The sequence below is a fragment of the Lygodium microphyllum genome, chromosome 28 (assembly GCF_053477565.2).
Source record: "Lygodium microphyllum isolate KBCC chromosome 28, Lygodium_microphyllum_v1.1.10, whole genome shotgun sequence".
Taxonomy (NCBI): Eukaryota; Viridiplantae; Streptophyta; class Polypodiopsida; order Schizaeales; family Lygodiaceae; genus Lygodium; species Lygodium microphyllum.
The window spans coordinates 118,476,107-118,493,104 of NC_141162.1; the positions used below are offsets into that span (position 1 = coordinate 118,476,107).

At 41.1% G+C, this 16,998-nt stretch overlaps 1 protein-coding gene across 1 annotated transcript in view; it reads right to left on the reverse strand.

Moving 5' to 3' along the window:
* LOC148011907 (uncharacterized) overlaps nt 1-14,683 on the reverse strand; it is a 55,710-nt gene extending 41,027 nt beyond the window's left edge. Inside the window, exons 1-5 of the mRNA XM_087670882.1 lie at nt 14,530-14,683; nt 12,422-12,693; nt 5,379-5,513; nt 5,000-5,056; nt 4,755-4,889 (exon numbers count right to left, since the gene is read on the reverse strand). Coding sequence (XP_087527008.1) covers nt 4,755-4,889; nt 5,000-5,056; nt 5,379-5,513; nt 12,422-12,679 — 585 coding nt within the window. The 5' untranslated portion in view covers nt 12,680-12,693; nt 14,530-14,683. The remainder of the gene's footprint in view (nt 1-4,754; nt 4,890-4,999; nt 5,057-5,378; nt 5,514-12,421; nt 12,694-14,529) is intronic.
* Between the last annotated feature and the right edge of the window lie 2,315 nt (nt 14,684-16,998).

Here is a 16,998-nt window from a genome sequence, read left to right on the forward strand (position 1 = left end):
AGAACGAGGAGACTCCTCCTGTTGTTGATCATGAAACTCCAGATAACCCCTGTCTCCCCTTAGAGGAATGATGAGAAAGAAGCTCATCCTCTGAGTCATCGAAGCCTGAAAACTGGTAAGACATCTTCCAAATCTGCAAACACCAAACACACCAAACAAAGTTTGTTGATGCCGAGGGATAACCGCTAGAGGGGTCACCAGTCACCGATCACACCGCCAAACACAAGAAACTGAGGTCGCCTAGCACCAGATACTGAAAACGCAACTATTGATGATGCAAACGCTTAAGGAGCAGTTGCTAGATACCAAAACACAAGTTGATATGCAGTCGCCAGCAAGAAAAGGGCCGCCGATGGTCGAGAACATGGCCAGAATAGCAAAACGCCAGTAGGAGTGTTGCCCAGCTGTAGATGAGGCTGCCTTGCTGCAAACGCAAACAGGAAGGAGAGGATGGCGACGTGGCAGTCACAAAAGGGGTCGCCTGCAACAAACGCAATGTGGGAGACCTTCAGGGATGGTCGCCTCACTGATGGCGAAGGTATGGCAGCAGCAGAAGAAGGGGATGGTGTCTCTCTAGGGAAGCTCTCCTCTGTGCTCTCAATTAGGCGATGATACCATGTGAGAGTGCGCAACGGAAGAAGAAACACGAACATAGAGAGAGAGAGAGAGAGAGAGAAAGACCTTTTACGAAAAAAAGAGAGAGAGAAAGAGCAGAAAATGAAGGAAGAAAAATCTGCACTGACTGAAATGAATGCTGAATACAAAGCTGTGGACTGATCAGTCCCTGCACGCAGCCCAGAGCGTCAGTGAGGGCACCAGATCTGGCTAGAAACAGTGGCAGCACCAATGCCGGAGTGGGAACAGAGGGAGAATGTGCTGAAATCTGCAAGACAGTGTATGGGACTGATGGGGGGTGGGGGGGAGGGAGGACTGCTATATATAGCCCCCCAGCCTCAAAACTGGCCGACCTGGCCTAAAAGTAGCCGACATCCCATAAAGGGGCCAAAACAAGCGGATAGCAATCCGAGAAGGGAATACACAACAAAATCAGCAACACATAAACTGACAGAGCTCCTCTGTCTCCTGCCAAATTCTAACAGGAGCTCACAACCAAGAGATGACAGACTGACAATGAAATAAGGCAAGCTAACAAATTCTTCCAACATTTCTCCTCTGGATGTGTCCCCTTCCCACAGAATGGGCATTTAGGCTTCTCCGAGTCGGAGTCAAAACCTGAAGAACTCTCCTGTCTTTTAGCCTGTGACTTCCCTTTCTTCTGTGTCCCCACTCCCAAACTTGCAACAAAAGCTTTGGTGGAGGTGGATCCATTGGCTACCTCTTTGGCGCGCTTGTCATGCTCCAAAACAAGCAGGGCAAGCTCCTCCCATAGAAGCTTCTCATGGGTCCATGATGTAAAAAGGTTGGTGTAGAAGACATCAAACTCGGAAGATGGCAGCTTAGTCAAAAGAATTATGGCCATATCCTCAAAAGAGATCATCCTGCCAAGGGACGCAAGCTCATCCCTCATGTCCTCCAACCTATTGATATGATCCTTCATGGAAGAAGAATCATCAACAGCGAGCATCCGTAATATCTTCTCAAGAGTAATCCGATGGGCAAATGTCTTCTGATGGTACAAAGAAGCAAACTTTGTCCACACTTCCGTTGCTTTCCGCAACCTGCGCACATGCACTAGAACAGAAGCCTGTAAGCTCATAAAGAGGAAAGCTCGAGCTTGTGAATTGAGCCAATCCCATAAGGCCACACAATCCATCGATGATCCAACGGTGGAATCCTCCATTGGACGGGGAATAGGTTGGGTAACAAACTCACAAAGATTAAAGGTATCAAAGATACACTCCACCTTACATAACCAAAGTGAGTAGTTGGAACCATCAAGCCGATCTTCTTTGGAGAAAGAAGGGAGTACGAGCACCTGTACAGAGGATGCCATGGAAGGCATATAAAGGCCAGCAGAATGAGCCTTCTGTGAAACATGGAGAGAACAGGGAATAAAGGGATCTCGTACAAATGGGCTAGGTGACCTCCGGTCATAGCGTGAACTAGCACGAAAGTCTCTCCGTCTCTCAGAGCAAGGAATAGAGACCTCATCCTCTGAGTCAGCAAAGAATTGGTGATAAGACATCTTCGTATATATTTGCAAAACACCCACAAAAATCCGTGTTTAATGTGACAACAGTGATGAAACAGGAGGACGTTAGCTACAATTGGTGTAGATGCTCTGCCGAATACTGTCACCTGATGTAGCACCTTGCGTTTGCAAAGAGAAATGACTATGATGTTGACGACTGGTCCACAGAAGATGACAACTTGAGCAGAGGAGCAAACGCCAAGTGAAAGGGATAGTCGCCTTGATGTAGATGCCGACAGAGCCCCAAATGGTGACGACTGCCACCTTGATGTTGCTATCAAGCCTCAAAATGAGGTCACCAAGCTATGGATGAAGCCGCCTTGCCTTAGAGAGGGCCGGCTCTGCACAGGAAGGGTATAGATGCAAAAAACGCAAGTGATTTTGGCTGCGTTTTGGGCAGCCTGGGTGGTCTCCGCGAGAAGTCAGCTTCTATGTCGCTCTTAGGCAATGATACCATGCTTTGATACCACGTGAGTGCGCAACGGAAGAAGGAACTCGAACACAGAGGAAGAGAGAGACAATCTGTAAGAGAAGAAGAAAAGAAACCTGCACTGAACAAAACAAATGCTGAATACAAAAGGATTGATTAGTCCCTGCACGCAGCCCATAACGTCAATGAAGGCACCAGATCAAGCTGATGATGACAGCAGCACCGAAGACGAGGAAGATGACGAAGTTGGAGTGTGCACTTGCCAAGGAAGGAGGGAAGATGATAATCTAACTGACTGCCAAGTGGGAAATGGCTATAGATAGCCAAAAAACCCAAAAACTGGCCGACCTGAAATTTAAGGCAAAAAATATGTCCAACCAGCATTTAATGCTGGTAAGAATGCCAAAAATGCTCAGAAAAATCCCAGAAAGGGTGGGCAATGTCCGGCAGGTGAGGCATGGCTAAAGAATGCAAAAACTGCCCTAAGAAATGCACATAAAATCCCAATGGGAGGAGAAAATACACTGAAATGCAATAAACTGAGTGCTTTAGAATGAACTCTCTCCTCCGTCAAAACAAGTGATATATAAGTCAAAGCTGCTAAAGTCCTCGTCTGACTCAGACTGAGAAGCTCACAGGTAGGAGATGACAAGGCATGACAAGCATGACTGCTAACAAGGCACAGTGAGGGAAAAGTGGTACCATCCTACAACTACAAAAGAGTGTACTTGACAATCATTTGAATGCAATGCAATTGTACTTTGTACTTTCAGTCTATGCCTTTGTCCACTCAAGATTGTGTTTATGAGTCCAAGTTAATTAATCTTGAAACCTAATTCACTTGAGTAAGAGTCTTGTCTAGTATTAATTATCATGCTTCTTGTCTATGATTTCCGACCTCCATAGCTAACCTTGCTCAAGATCCGTATTTCTTAACAGAAGGGAATATGTTTTTCTGAAGATACAAGATTCTCACACTTTCTTTCACTTTGATTCACACATGGTCTACCATTATAGACCACTTGATTGGTCGTTTACTTAGGTCATGTATTACATTTCCTCTTTGTTTTTTCATTTGTGATATCTCGGAAGTCTATACATGGCTAACCTTGTACTTTGCCTTAGGACCATTTGTTCTGAGGGGATTCAGCAACAGAATTTTACTTTCTATGGTGGAAAAAACCCATTGTCTACTGGTGTCATCCCTCCACACTTCAGTCCCAAATTACAAGAGATGCTTAGGAGTTGCCTCACTAAAGTCACTGATATACTGCATATCTTTGGAACAGATACAATTCATAGAACTGAGAACAAATTGACAAAAAAAATTTATCTCAGCAGATCCTCTCATTTGTTTTTCACCAAGCTATTGAGACTGTTATAGTTCATGTGTCCTGCAGGCCCTGTTGTATGAAAACATCTGGTATCACATCTCTGATTTGTTCTTTCCCCTTTTGTTTCCCTGTGCATATTTGTGACATGCAATGCATGCTAAGTTCACAAACTGCCCCAGCCTTCGAGCAGTAGAGCTCTTAAATCGAACCGTGTGTGCAAAAACATGCTGAGCAGCATCCACCAAGCTAGAACAAAAGGAATGTGCATATCTGCTACTGCAAATTGTGATCGACTAAAATGGATTCTTGTGGCTTTATCTGTGGAGGGGGTAAGATCAAGATTTCAACGTTACAAGCAAGCTAAAGAGGTTTGGAAGCCAAGGTTACGAGCTATTGAACCTACAATGGGTCTTCACAAGTGAAAAGTAAAGGATGTTCCTCTGTGCTGGAGCAGAGGTCTGCATTGAAAGCATTGTGCACTATTATTTTTGATACATGTTGTCATCTTGACAACTACACTACTGTGCACCTGTACCAAGCTGAAAAGCAAAGTGAATTTAAAACTCTAAAGGTCCATCACCCCTTGAAGTGGTAACACGAAATGCCTTGATTGCAAAGCCGGTTCCCAGACAAAACATACATTTTTGACATTAACAATTATACTTCATATAATCAGAAAACAGACATTGTTAAAATAAAGCATATCAGGGATAACAATAGACTACATGAAGCAACAAGATCATTTAATTCCAAAAAACCAGCCTTGATGTACAGATAAAGAAATTGACCTCTGACAAAATAACAAACTTTACACAAGCAATCAAAAAATGAAGCACACCTTTCCAATTCGAGGCCTTTCTTTTGTCTTGGCAAGACTGTTCCGGACATAAGAAACAGCACCCCAACACTTCAAGTTGTTTGCAACATCATCCAGATGTAGCAAGTACTCTTCCTCAGTGAGTGGAAATGAGCGCTGTACATCCAACAATCAGATTGATTTCCTACAATGAGTGAAACAAACATACAAACAAGTTAATCTTTCTTTTGATTCCACAAGCAAAAAAAGGCAGATTAGCAGCATGCCTGTTCACGATATTTCCACATAACATTCATTGCTAATAATTGTCTCCCCATAAATTCCTGCACAGAAAACACCACATCAGATCTATATCCTGTATAGCTTTAAAGATGACATTCTTTGTAGCTCGATACTTAGATAGACTTCTCACTTCTGCAGAAATATGATGTTCTGACTCGACCATTTAAAGCTCATACTGAATAACACTAACCCTATGCCATGAAGGAAACTAGAACCTATTAAAACAAGTTTACTAGTTGTCTTAAAGCAGTACCTGACACATTAGCATGTGTATCTTGTAATGTGAATTTAGCCTGAAATCAGCAGTCCTTTTCTAGGCATAAATCAATGTCATCTCTCAAGTAATTGATGAGCTTTAATTACCTTTTTTATAAGCTGAACATCATATGATCTACCATACTTGTTTCTTATCAGCATAGCAAGATCCTTCCCTGAAAAATTGGCATCCCCATCCCCTATTATGTTTTCAAGCTTCTCTCTAAATGCTTTTCCATCAGCCTGCATTGCATGTGAGTGAAGTGTGAATATGAATTTTACACAATAGGGAAAGCTACATATACCTGCCTTATTCACAAAAAGAAAACAAAAGGGAACAAAAGACCTTGAATAAAAAGCACAGAGTAGCTTGATAGATACAACCTACACACACAAAGAATATAGCTAAGACATATCTTTGATCCTAGAAAGTGAAACCCTGATAGTTCTACCACAAATTCATGGACTAGGAATGGCTGGGGGCTTCTTGTCAAAAGTGTGGATGTGCCATGCATCTCCAACATGTAAGCCTCACTTTAGAAGACTTGGGAGTGTGATCTGATTTTCTACGAAGTCCAAGGTGTGAAACTCCCAATGTTGATGAGTATAGATGTCGAGATATTTCTCAAACTTGTGCCAAGTCTTTGGCCTTACTCACGTATTTTGGGACCTACATTAAGTCATTTGGCATAGCCTATGGTGCATGACTAAATTTGATTGCCTTCGTAAAGAACCTATGCAATGCTATCTGAATGTGAAAAAATCAACTCTTAATCTTTTTAATTAACTTTACACAAGAATCTTAAATGTAGATACTTTAATTCTAGTACCCCTAGCTCTCAACATGGTACCATTGCATTGGCAATTTTGGACACGGGCATTGGAGATGCACAGGCAAATTCTAGGCCTTGTGGCACAAGTGGGCACAAGGGCAAGACCAAAGAATGAGCTCACAACATTGAAACTGTGAGTTTCTAAGGTTAAAAAGGGTGAAACTCTCATTAAGTGAAAGTTTGGGCAGTAGGACTTAAATTCATAAAAGTTTGGCCAACATTGGGTGGTGGATCTCATCTAAATGAAAGTCTAGCCATCTAAAGGGCAACCAAAGGCATTTAATACAGATCATGGGGTTATCTAGCTGGTGATGTGATTAGAAAGGCTTATCTTGCCATTTGCAGCTCTCTCTCTCTCTCTCTCTCTCTCTCTCTCTCTCTCTCTCTCTCTCGCGGCACCCACACCCAGTTTTGCTGCTGTATTATCGGTTCTGAAGCACAGTTTGGCTGTTCCATGCATGGAGATCAAAGGTGCAACATGTTGTGAGTTGGGGTAGCAGCTCAATCAGTCACCTATGCATGGGAGATCAGCTCAGAAGCCCTGGAGATCCATTACTGAGATCTCCTTCATTCTTAGAGATCTCAGCACTAGAGCACTTTCTAGACACTTCCGTAGCGAAGAACGTAATTTTGGGATAGTTCTGTTGCAAGAAACCACTCATTTTGTGAGAGAACAGTGAAGTGGTTCAAGGGCCCAGAGCTACATGCCTGTGTGAGAGTTCGCTCCATTAAGTTGGACACAAATTGATGCTCTAATTCTTACCTTCAGTAGGCTGAAGTCTACAAATGGATCTATGGTAGATTCAAAGCGGGTTTGAGTCCAATTATGATTGTATGTGTGAGAGTGTGCAACAAAAGAGGAACATAAACATGGAGAGAAAAGGAGAAGAGAGACGACAGCAGGATTAAAAGAGAAATCTGCACTGAATCTGGAAAGAATGCTGAATGCAACGATGGACTGATCAGTCCCTGCACACCACCCATAGCATCAGTTACAACAGTGGATCAGGCTGGAAAATGATGACGGCACTGGAGCACTTGCTACATGTGCATTCTTATCATGTAGCATACTACTATGCATCTCATTGTGCAGAGCACACATGGGCAGATCATGATCAATGGTTTTCCGCCACCTTACCACCACCTCACCATACTTCACCCTTTCAATTGATATCAATAACCTCGAATGGTCGGGTTAGCTTGTTTGTTTTGTGATATGTTCAATCTAACCATCCCTTTTCATTCTCCCCGCAGGGCATAGTTACTTGAAAGGTCACAAACTATATCTATTCTAATTGAGCAACCAACGAGCACCCTTTGTCCAATGCCCTGTCCTCTCTAGGGTGACTACTTGGACTCCCTTCGTAAAATAACCATCACCTTTGCAGTCTTGGTAGGCCACTCGGCAGCCAACATGTACCCTTTATCTAATGCCCTAGCTGCTTTAGGATGGGACACCTTGGGGTAAAATGGCTTGAGCTTCTCTTCCAGCCCCTTCTTAGTTCTAGTTTTAGGCCTCAGAAGGGGTGTTGAGCTAAATATTCATTACCCTCTGATTAGCTCTTTAAAAGAGCCCCAAAATAGTAGTTTACTAAAAGTTTCTTTAAACCAGAAGTGGTTCTAGAGAGTTTTTGTGTCCCACATGCAAAACCATAATTTGGGAGAATCCTTCCACATCTATAAATAGATAGGTTGCCCACCATTCAGCCCCATCCTTATCTTGCAGGTCTCAACCACCATCAGCCCTCTTCCACTATTTGTCCAATCCCTAGCGACCAATGCTACATGGTCAACAACCGTCGCCCAACCTCCCATTGCTCCTAATGATCCGTTTCCATCATCTACATCAGATTGTTTTTGTGTTTTCAGCACTTTTCTTCGTCAACCTCTACTACAACTAGTGGTTACTACACTTGGGACCCATCTCCAATGGACAATACACATTGACACCTCCCTTAATCCCCTCCCACAAGAGCCACCAACTATTGGACAACTTTGCCCTTGAGCATCTTGAACATTCTTTCCTTCATTTACAGCATCCATTCATTCACTTTAAAGTTCTCTCTCTTCTTTGTTTGTGTTTGTGTATTTTGTGTTTTACATCTTGCATTTTATGTCTTGCATTTCACATTTAGGGTTTGAGTTTTGGATGTTATTGTCTAAGTCTTTGTGTTTCAATCATGGTTGTACATTCTATGTTTCCTTAGTGCAAACCCTAAAATATCTTCACAGGCTCCTCCAACACATGGATATAAAAAAACGCAAACTTAGGGGTAATAGCTAATATAAAGGTAGAGGAAGGCTCAAATGATTTAGCTCCATCATTCGCTCCCGAACGAAGGTGATGGTACTTCTGCCAACATTTCTTCTCAAGATGTGTCCCCTTCCCACATTGTGGACATCTAGGCTGCTCTCAACCTGTGCCAGAGCCTGAAGAACACTCTTTTTTCTCCTTCTTGTGCTTGTCCTTTGATTTTTCCTTCTTCTTATTCCCCCCTCCCATACTTGTTGTGAAAGCCTTTGTGGAGTTGGATCCACTCGTTCCTACCTCTTTGAGACGCTCATTATGCTCCAAGACCAATAGGGCTAGTTCCTCCCATAGAAGAGTCTCTCAGGTCCTCAATGTAAGAAGATTGGTGTATAAGACATCGTACCTCGAAGATGGCAATTAAGTCAAGAATCATTGCCCTATCCTCTAAAGACATCATGCTACTAAGGAATGCAAGCTCACCCTAATATCCTCCAACTTGTTGATGTAATTCTTCATGGAAGGAGCATCATCAATACTAAGCATCAAAAGTTTCTTCTCCAAGGTGATCTTATGGACAAGTGTCTTTGGATGATACAAAGAATGACAAAAGCCCAAAGATCAAAGGTATCAAGAACACACACCACTTTGCAAGACCAAAGGAAGTAGTTTGATCTATCCAAATGGTCTTCTTTAGGTAGAGAAGGAAGAATAGGCACCTATACAGAAGGTGCCATCATAGGTGTCCTAAGCCAAAAGGACAAGCCCTAAGGGCGACATGAAGAGAGGGAGGAGGAGATGGCTGCTCCGATTTATGCGATTGATCTAGCGAGGGTTCCTATTCAAAACGAGGCTTGGACCTCCAAGCTTCGCGATAGTCACACAACCTCTCAGAAGGAGTAGGAATAGACTCCTCATCTGAGTCATCAAAGCCTTGGAACCGCTGATATTCCATGTCTCTAGACTTGCAAACACACTAAATTTGTTGTGTTTGATTGTAAAAGAGCCCAAATGGAGAGAATAATCAGCTACACCTACAAGAGAATAGTTGTAGATGTCCCAACCTACGTCGAAAGCACCTATAAAACACAAAAATTTGCGTTCTCTGTAGCAAACAACATGCTGAAAATTTGTGTTTTCAATAGTAGAGTGGTCTTCTCTAAAGAAAACCTCCGTGTTCTCACTTAGGCAATGATATCATGAGAGAGTGCACAATGGAAGACGAACACGAACACTGAGAGAAAAGGAGAAGAAAGAAGAAAATAAGAATGAAAGAGAAATCTACACTGCATTTGGAAAGAATGCTGAATACAATGATGGACTCATCAATTCTTGCACACAAACCACAACTTCAGTGAGGGCACTAGACCAGGCTAGAAAATGATGACAACACTCGACATTGTGAAGGAGACGGAGATGGAGTGTGCACCCAGCAGCCCCTACAAATGACAGAGAGAAGAATGCTGCAATCTGAGTGTTCCCCTGCAGAAGAGAGAAAAAGAATGATCTGCCACAAAGAGGTGACCAGCTATGAATAGTTGAAATGCCCCTAAACTGGCCGACCAGCGAACTGAGCCACTAAATCTGGCAGTTGACCAGCTGAGTCTGGCCGACCAGCACCATAAAATGCAGAAAATGCTGATGTAGCAGGGACAAAATGCCAACAGGGGTAGACAAGGTGGATCACATCCTGTAGAGGCTGCACAGGCTGACAGGTGCCTGGAAAAACCAAGAAATGCACACTAAATTGATTGAGAAGAGAAATGCCTGCTCTGAATAGAGCTCATTCCTCCGTCAAAGCACATGACAAACATGTCAGAACTCCTAATGTCCCCGTCTTACTCAGACTAAGGCTCAAAGGTAGGAGATGAGAGTGCATGACAAACGTGATTGCTAATAATATGAACGTCAATGAGCATTGGTAGAACAATCTTGTAGCAATGGTTGAATGATCAGCAAATTGTCCCAAAAATTGGAGAATCCTAATAGATATAAAGAAACGCTTTGCAAAAAACTAGCATTTGAGATTTGTGTGAACTTTCAAAAGGAAATAAATAGTCTTGTTAATCATGGGGTTGTAGAATCAAGTAGAACAAAGAGAAAAAGGCTGAATTAAGGCATAAAGCCATGTCGGTTGCAAAAAGATTCCCTCAAAATCATGGAGTAGATTATGATGAAATAGATGCTCCAATTGCCAAAATTAATTCAAAAAGACTTTTCATTTTTCTTGCTTACAAAAACAAATAGAATGTATACCAAATGGGCATACATGATGCCTTCTTAAATAGGGCAATAGAAGAGAGGTATGCATGATGCCTTCTTGAATGGGGCAATAGAAGATACATGGCTCACCCACCTGGTTATGCAAAATAAGGGAGTTCACATACCCAAATATTGACTCCGCATGATTGTATGAGCTATAGAAAGATCCTTAACATTATGTAGTGTACTTTAATTCCTTGGTAAGAATCTTTCTTTGACTCGTACAATTGCTATCCACTATGAGGATAAAAGATGCCTATATATAGAACATTTTTTGCATATATCTTTAAAGTCGAGAAAGTTCTCTTTCACACAAGCACCTCTTATCTTGGGAATGGATAGCAATCAGAAGAGTCAAGGAATGATCCTTAGCATGGAAATAAGGTATATTATATAATGCTAGTTATCTTTTCCTCACTTGTGCAATTGTGCAAAGTCTTCATTTTGTGTTTTTGCATTAGTATTGGAGTTCACTAGGTCCAATTGCAGTCATACACTCTATGTTTTCTTTTGGAAACCCTAGCATATCTCCACAAGGCTGAAGGCTTCAACCTTTATATTCACAAAATCTTTGAAAATAGACAAGGCAAGCACAACTTTCTTGCAAGGAAATTCACTTCAATGGTGGACTGCCCATTTGATGCAAGGCAAGCCAAGATCAACATGGGATTGATGAGATAAAAGAGCTTGCTAGTCTAATTTATCAACTAGGATTTCTGTCGTTGAACATGAGAGAGAAGAGAGAGAAAAGAGTATAAGCTGCATGGTTCACCCCCCAGCAACATAACGACCTTATTCTATAAAATTATGATCACGGTCCTAGTAAATGTGCACTATATTGCGCGTACAGTCACAACTGAGGCTCCTTAAGGTGTTTCCTCATAAATGCCATGTTAACTAATTAACATTTTTGTTTACATGACACTTCCTCCCCCTTGAGAACCACTTTTGTCCTTGAAAAAAATCTAGGCAGGTCTAATTGCAAAGTGGGAAACCTTTTCTAAATAGTGCTTACACACTACCATATTGAACTATCTTGTGAACAATCCTTCCACTTTACCAAAAACCCTTAGTAAACAGTATTCTTCATTCGTATATACAAACATCTAAAATTCTTTCTACCTCATGACGAGATTGCTTATCAAAGAGTCCACTATTCATCCCCTGAGACGAGAATATTAGCTTCACCCAACTTTTTCCCTAGCTTACAGGAAAAAGTCGAGGTATCTTACTTGCAGCATGAAGTTGGAGCTTATAAGCCATCTCATTCTCTTAATTGCAGTCTTCAATTTTACTTGCTTGAGAGAAGGCTTCCATATTTTAGCAAAAAACTTAAAAACAAACCTCACTCTTGAAAATAAAATCATGCTCCGATTGTATGGATGTGTTACTTGTTACAAATACAGGACAGCTTATACTGCACTGCTCTCTCTCAAACCAATTTAGCATAATACAATCATATCATGCACTATGGCCTAGCCCCATGCATGGTCTGTATCCTCCAGATCAGACTGCATTGCAAATATGTGTCAAGTCGTGAGCTTGAGAAAGTTCTAAATGCATTACCAAGCCTTCATGCTGAAAACTAAAAAAATTTGCCCAAACCAATCTTTAGGGCTATTGGAGTAGACCAGTTTACAGCTGAGTGCACATGTGCAAGATGCCTGTTGGCACCCCTGCTTGTATTGCACACCCATGTGCATGCACAATACACTAAACAAACAAAAAGAGAGTCAAGGAGCATGCAACAATGGGCACATATGCATGTGCTTTCAGTGCCTACAGACAAACATATGAGCACAACTTACATCAGTAAAGTTTTTGCCGTCTCTTTCATCATCCTTAGGAAATTGGTCTTCCTCAGAAAGGGCTCTTGCATGCCCCATCCTTTCCTTCTTGTGTGCCTGCCAGCTGCATCCCTGATGCAGAATATGTCTTCTGTAATGAGATGTGGACCATATAACATGCAGCCTCCTTCTCTTGCCGCATTTCAACTCACTCTGTGTATTTAGCATTGATTGAGATACTGTGCCATGCAACCCAGTTGATAATGACGTGGATGCCATAAGCAATTTCCAACCTAGAAATAAAGTAAAAGAGAAAGTATTAAGTTTTATACATAACCATATGTAAGTTCATCTCCCTCATGATTCAACTTAGGGTGCAACAATCCTCTGCTCATCTTCAGCCAGAGTAAGACAACAAACGTAGTAGCTGATTTCCTATGGTGGCAACTGCAAAATATATAGAGCATTCTTTTCAAGAGAAAATTTAGGTATTACTTGTTAGAATAGAGCTCTTGAAAATGAACATTTTCAACCATCTCTTCTTAGAATAGAATTAGTGATGGAGGGTGTAAAGTGCCCGTGAAAGTTTTGTATGAGCAGTGCACATTTTGGAGCATGGCCTGGCAAAACATCGCAATGAAAGTTCTACTTGGTGAAGTGCTAACATTGATAGGAATTTCAACAATCATTATCCTTGCAGCAAAACTTTGAACTATTGTGTAAATCTTAGCCACAAATTTTCACCTTTTCAGTGACAAAGAAATGGGGTCCGCTTATGAGCCTTCAAGAAGCTCGCGTTTTATTCTGTGAGACAATGATCCTTGGTTGGGTGGCTGTGTGTGGGCGTGCGCACACTAGCAAAGGGCCAAAAACCCTGTGAATTCCTGGACACGTCTAAGCCACACAGATAACCAGCAAGACAGACATGGGTTAGGTTCAATGTGAGACACTGCCAACATGGGATCTGATGGATAGATGGATTGCAGCCATCCCTTCCCTCCTTTTGCTACATATGATTTGATGATCATAAAGAAATTAATGAGCATGCATATGTCCCAGGGGTGGTCTTGATTAGCTACTACATGAATGGCAACAAAATAGATGAAACCCCAATCTAGACCATCTTATTGGCAAAGTTATTGGACTTATTGTGCAAATATGATCCCGCATGAAATCCTTTTGCATGCCGGACATGGCCCTGGGCACCAGCCAGTTTACAACACACATAATCTTATATGGACCAAAGGACTCACAAAGGTATCATTTGATTCAATGCACTTTCACTCATGCTGCACTGCCAGATCCAGCAGATACATCTATCTAAGAAGGCAATACAACCATCTTATCAAGAAGTTCAGTACACAGGCTGGTTGATCCTAAAATCATCATTCAATAACCAAGAACGGTTATGCAGACACCTTCTATAGACAGGTTGATTGATCATTAACTCATCATTCAACAACCAAGGATGTTTACTTGGATGAATTTAGGTGGCCATGAGCGCTGCATCGAGTAAGAAATTGAACTGAAGAAAGAAAGACAATTAGACCTTCAGAAGAAGTTTATCCATGTGGGAGAAGGGGCTCTTTTCCCTAGGTTTTCCCATATAGTGTTCAACATCATGAGCTTCTGCTGGGGAAGGACCAAATACCTGGCTAGGTATGATTGGGGGCAGGGGGATTGCGTGCTCTTGTCCCTTGTTTTTCCCTATAGTGTTCAACATCATAGCGTATGCTTGGGAGGCACCACATACCTAGCTAGGTGCAATGGAGGGTAGGGGCTGCCAGCCTCAGCCACCGGCCCCCAATCATGCCTAGTTAGGATAATGTCCCTCCCTCACAGAAACTCATGATATTGTCATACTTCACAATGTGGGAATTATAGTAGGAATTTGTCTAAACTTTCTTGTGCTTACAAGGCAAAGCCTCAACACATTTCCAATGTATTCTAGCTTCCATGGTCTTGAAGTAAACTCTGATGCATTTGCTTGTGTCCAGAATTGTCTGGCTATGGCAGAACAATACTAATGATGGGGCTTGCAAATTATTGGTTTCATACCGATTGCCTGCAGAAGGCAACTAAGGAAAGCCCCTTCTGAGTAATCATGGGAAGCGAAACAGAGCACTTACAACAGAGAGTATGGATGGCTGTTGTGGCCGAATTGAAGCATCAAGTCTGCATCAGCAGAGCAATTGCAGGTGCATTTGTGTGTGGATAGTCTCGTTCATCCATCCATTCATTCATTCAGTCATGAAGAGAGCGTCGTTTACCTTTAGCAAAAGACTTCCCACCACCACCCACAAAGATTTTTTATTATTTTTATTTCTTTTTAAATGTCATTATTATATTTTACATATTTCAGTTTGCTATTTGCACTTGAGCCGACCTTTGAGATCTTTGTGCCAAGGGAGAAGTGCAACTCATGCATCCATCAAACTCAACCCACACTCAAACTAGCTAGGCTATGACCCCATTGACACATAGAAGTTTACATTGATGTGTTCCGAGTTATTATCTCTTAGAGGTTCTCTATGCAGACTCAATTATCTCCTTTGCTTTTATGTGATTAGCCATTATTTACTTCATATTAAAGCTAAAATTGATGTTTTTGAGCTATTAGCTTTTCTATCTTTAAGTTTGAAAGATTTAATTACTTCATTATGTGTTATTAGCTTTTGAATGTTTAGGTTCTAGAGTACTATATGCATTAGCGCTTACATCAATTGCATGTCGTTGCTCATGTCAACAATACCTATGTCATCAATGATATCATCGTTTAAAAGCTTCCTATTAACCTCTCTTAATCTTCTTTCCTAACCTCCGCAACTCTAGTATAAATAGGGGTCTTGGGCTACAAACCCTTCAGTCTTACCAATGCCCATTGTGGGGCTCCTACAAGGTAAGTTCTCTTTAGCTTCAATTCAAGCCATATATCTCTAGTTCTTATCTTATCTTGTATTTGATCTAGTCTTATATGAAGATCTTATATTGTATTGAGGATCTAGTCTTATTGTAAATACCATTGTATCAATCTTGTATTGAGAAGTATATTGTTGTAATTCCTTAGATTTCGATAAAGAATCAACTTCTTCTTCTTCTTCTTCTTCTTCTTCTTCTTCAATCATAAGACATTATCCTTGAAATACCTTTTAGACATTAATTTAATCCTGATATTGATTATCACACTCACACAATCACTTTTAAATTCCAAAAACAAACAATCTCTTTGACCAGGGACCCTAAAATTAAAGTATTTTCCCGTCAATCAATCACACAGAACTTAATTCCTTGTAAGTTGTGAGGCGACGACCCTTGTCCTTGCCAAGTTCTTATCGTTTTTATAATAATTTGGTAAGATCCCATACTTTGGTCATACCTAGTTGTGATGGATACAATGATGGAAAGTGTCATCACCACCTTGCAAAATGTTTGAGAACTTTGTAAGAGCAATGCATATTTATAAGCATAGAAATCCGAAGCTTTGGGGTTAGCCATCCAAGACCTTCAAAACCAACCCCAAGAATTACGAGAGGCAATCATATATTAAACAATCCCTTTGACATCTTGTTGTTACCTGCCTAGCTAGAAGGAGTTGAAGGTTGGCCCACTTGAAAGGTTTGATGGGACTAGATCAAAGTTTAGAGGCTTTTTGCAGCAAGTGTGGTTATTCATCTACATGAAGCTTGAGCGCTTTCTTAATGATGCTTCTCATGTGAAACTTATTAGCACACTTTTCTCAAGTATAGCCCTCTCTTGTTTTGCACCCTTACTTGATATGGAATCTTCTCTACTTTATGATTTTGAAGCTTTTGTTTGAGAATTCTCAAACACCTTTAGAGATACTAATAGAGCTAGAGTTGATGCTAAGACCAAAACAAGAAGTTTACGAGGACAATGATCTAGACCAGTATCAATTTATGCATCTGAATTGTGGCAACTTGCCTACGATTTAACTTGGTATGAGGATTATTTTATTATCTAATTTCATTGGGGATTGAATGATGACATGCAAGGATCTCATATTGACAATGCAAAAGGTTCATACATTTAGGTGATATCATTTCTCAAGCAACAAAATGTGACAAATTCCTATTTAAGAGATGCCAAGAAAAGTAATGTGGGCTTCGTTAATTCTAGAAATCGCACCAACAACGACCTCCTAAAGGAAACAAGAAACTACTGTCAAGCCTATATAAATTGTCTTAATAAGAAGCTCCAAGTACAAAGCTCTATGGTACTTGGCAACCAACAAGGAAAACCTGATGGATTGTCTTGGCACTCCTATCTTGCACCTAAAAAAGGAGATGCAATTCATGACCAACAAGATTTTTTTCCCTTGAAACCAAAACATTTAGAACCTTGGCCAATAACAAGCAAAGTTGCAAAAATACCTGACCTTCCTTATACAAGTTAAGAATGAACTTTCTAAGAATCTCTTTGCTAGATTATCAAGCAAAAAATTCAAGAACAGTGTAGATGTGTTGAAGACTTCTGGTGTTGAGAATAGCAAATGATGCTTCATATGTGTGCCCAAAAGAGGCTTGCCCACAAGTGGCTTTGTATGGAGGATAGACATATGATGTATGCTCTAGGAAGAG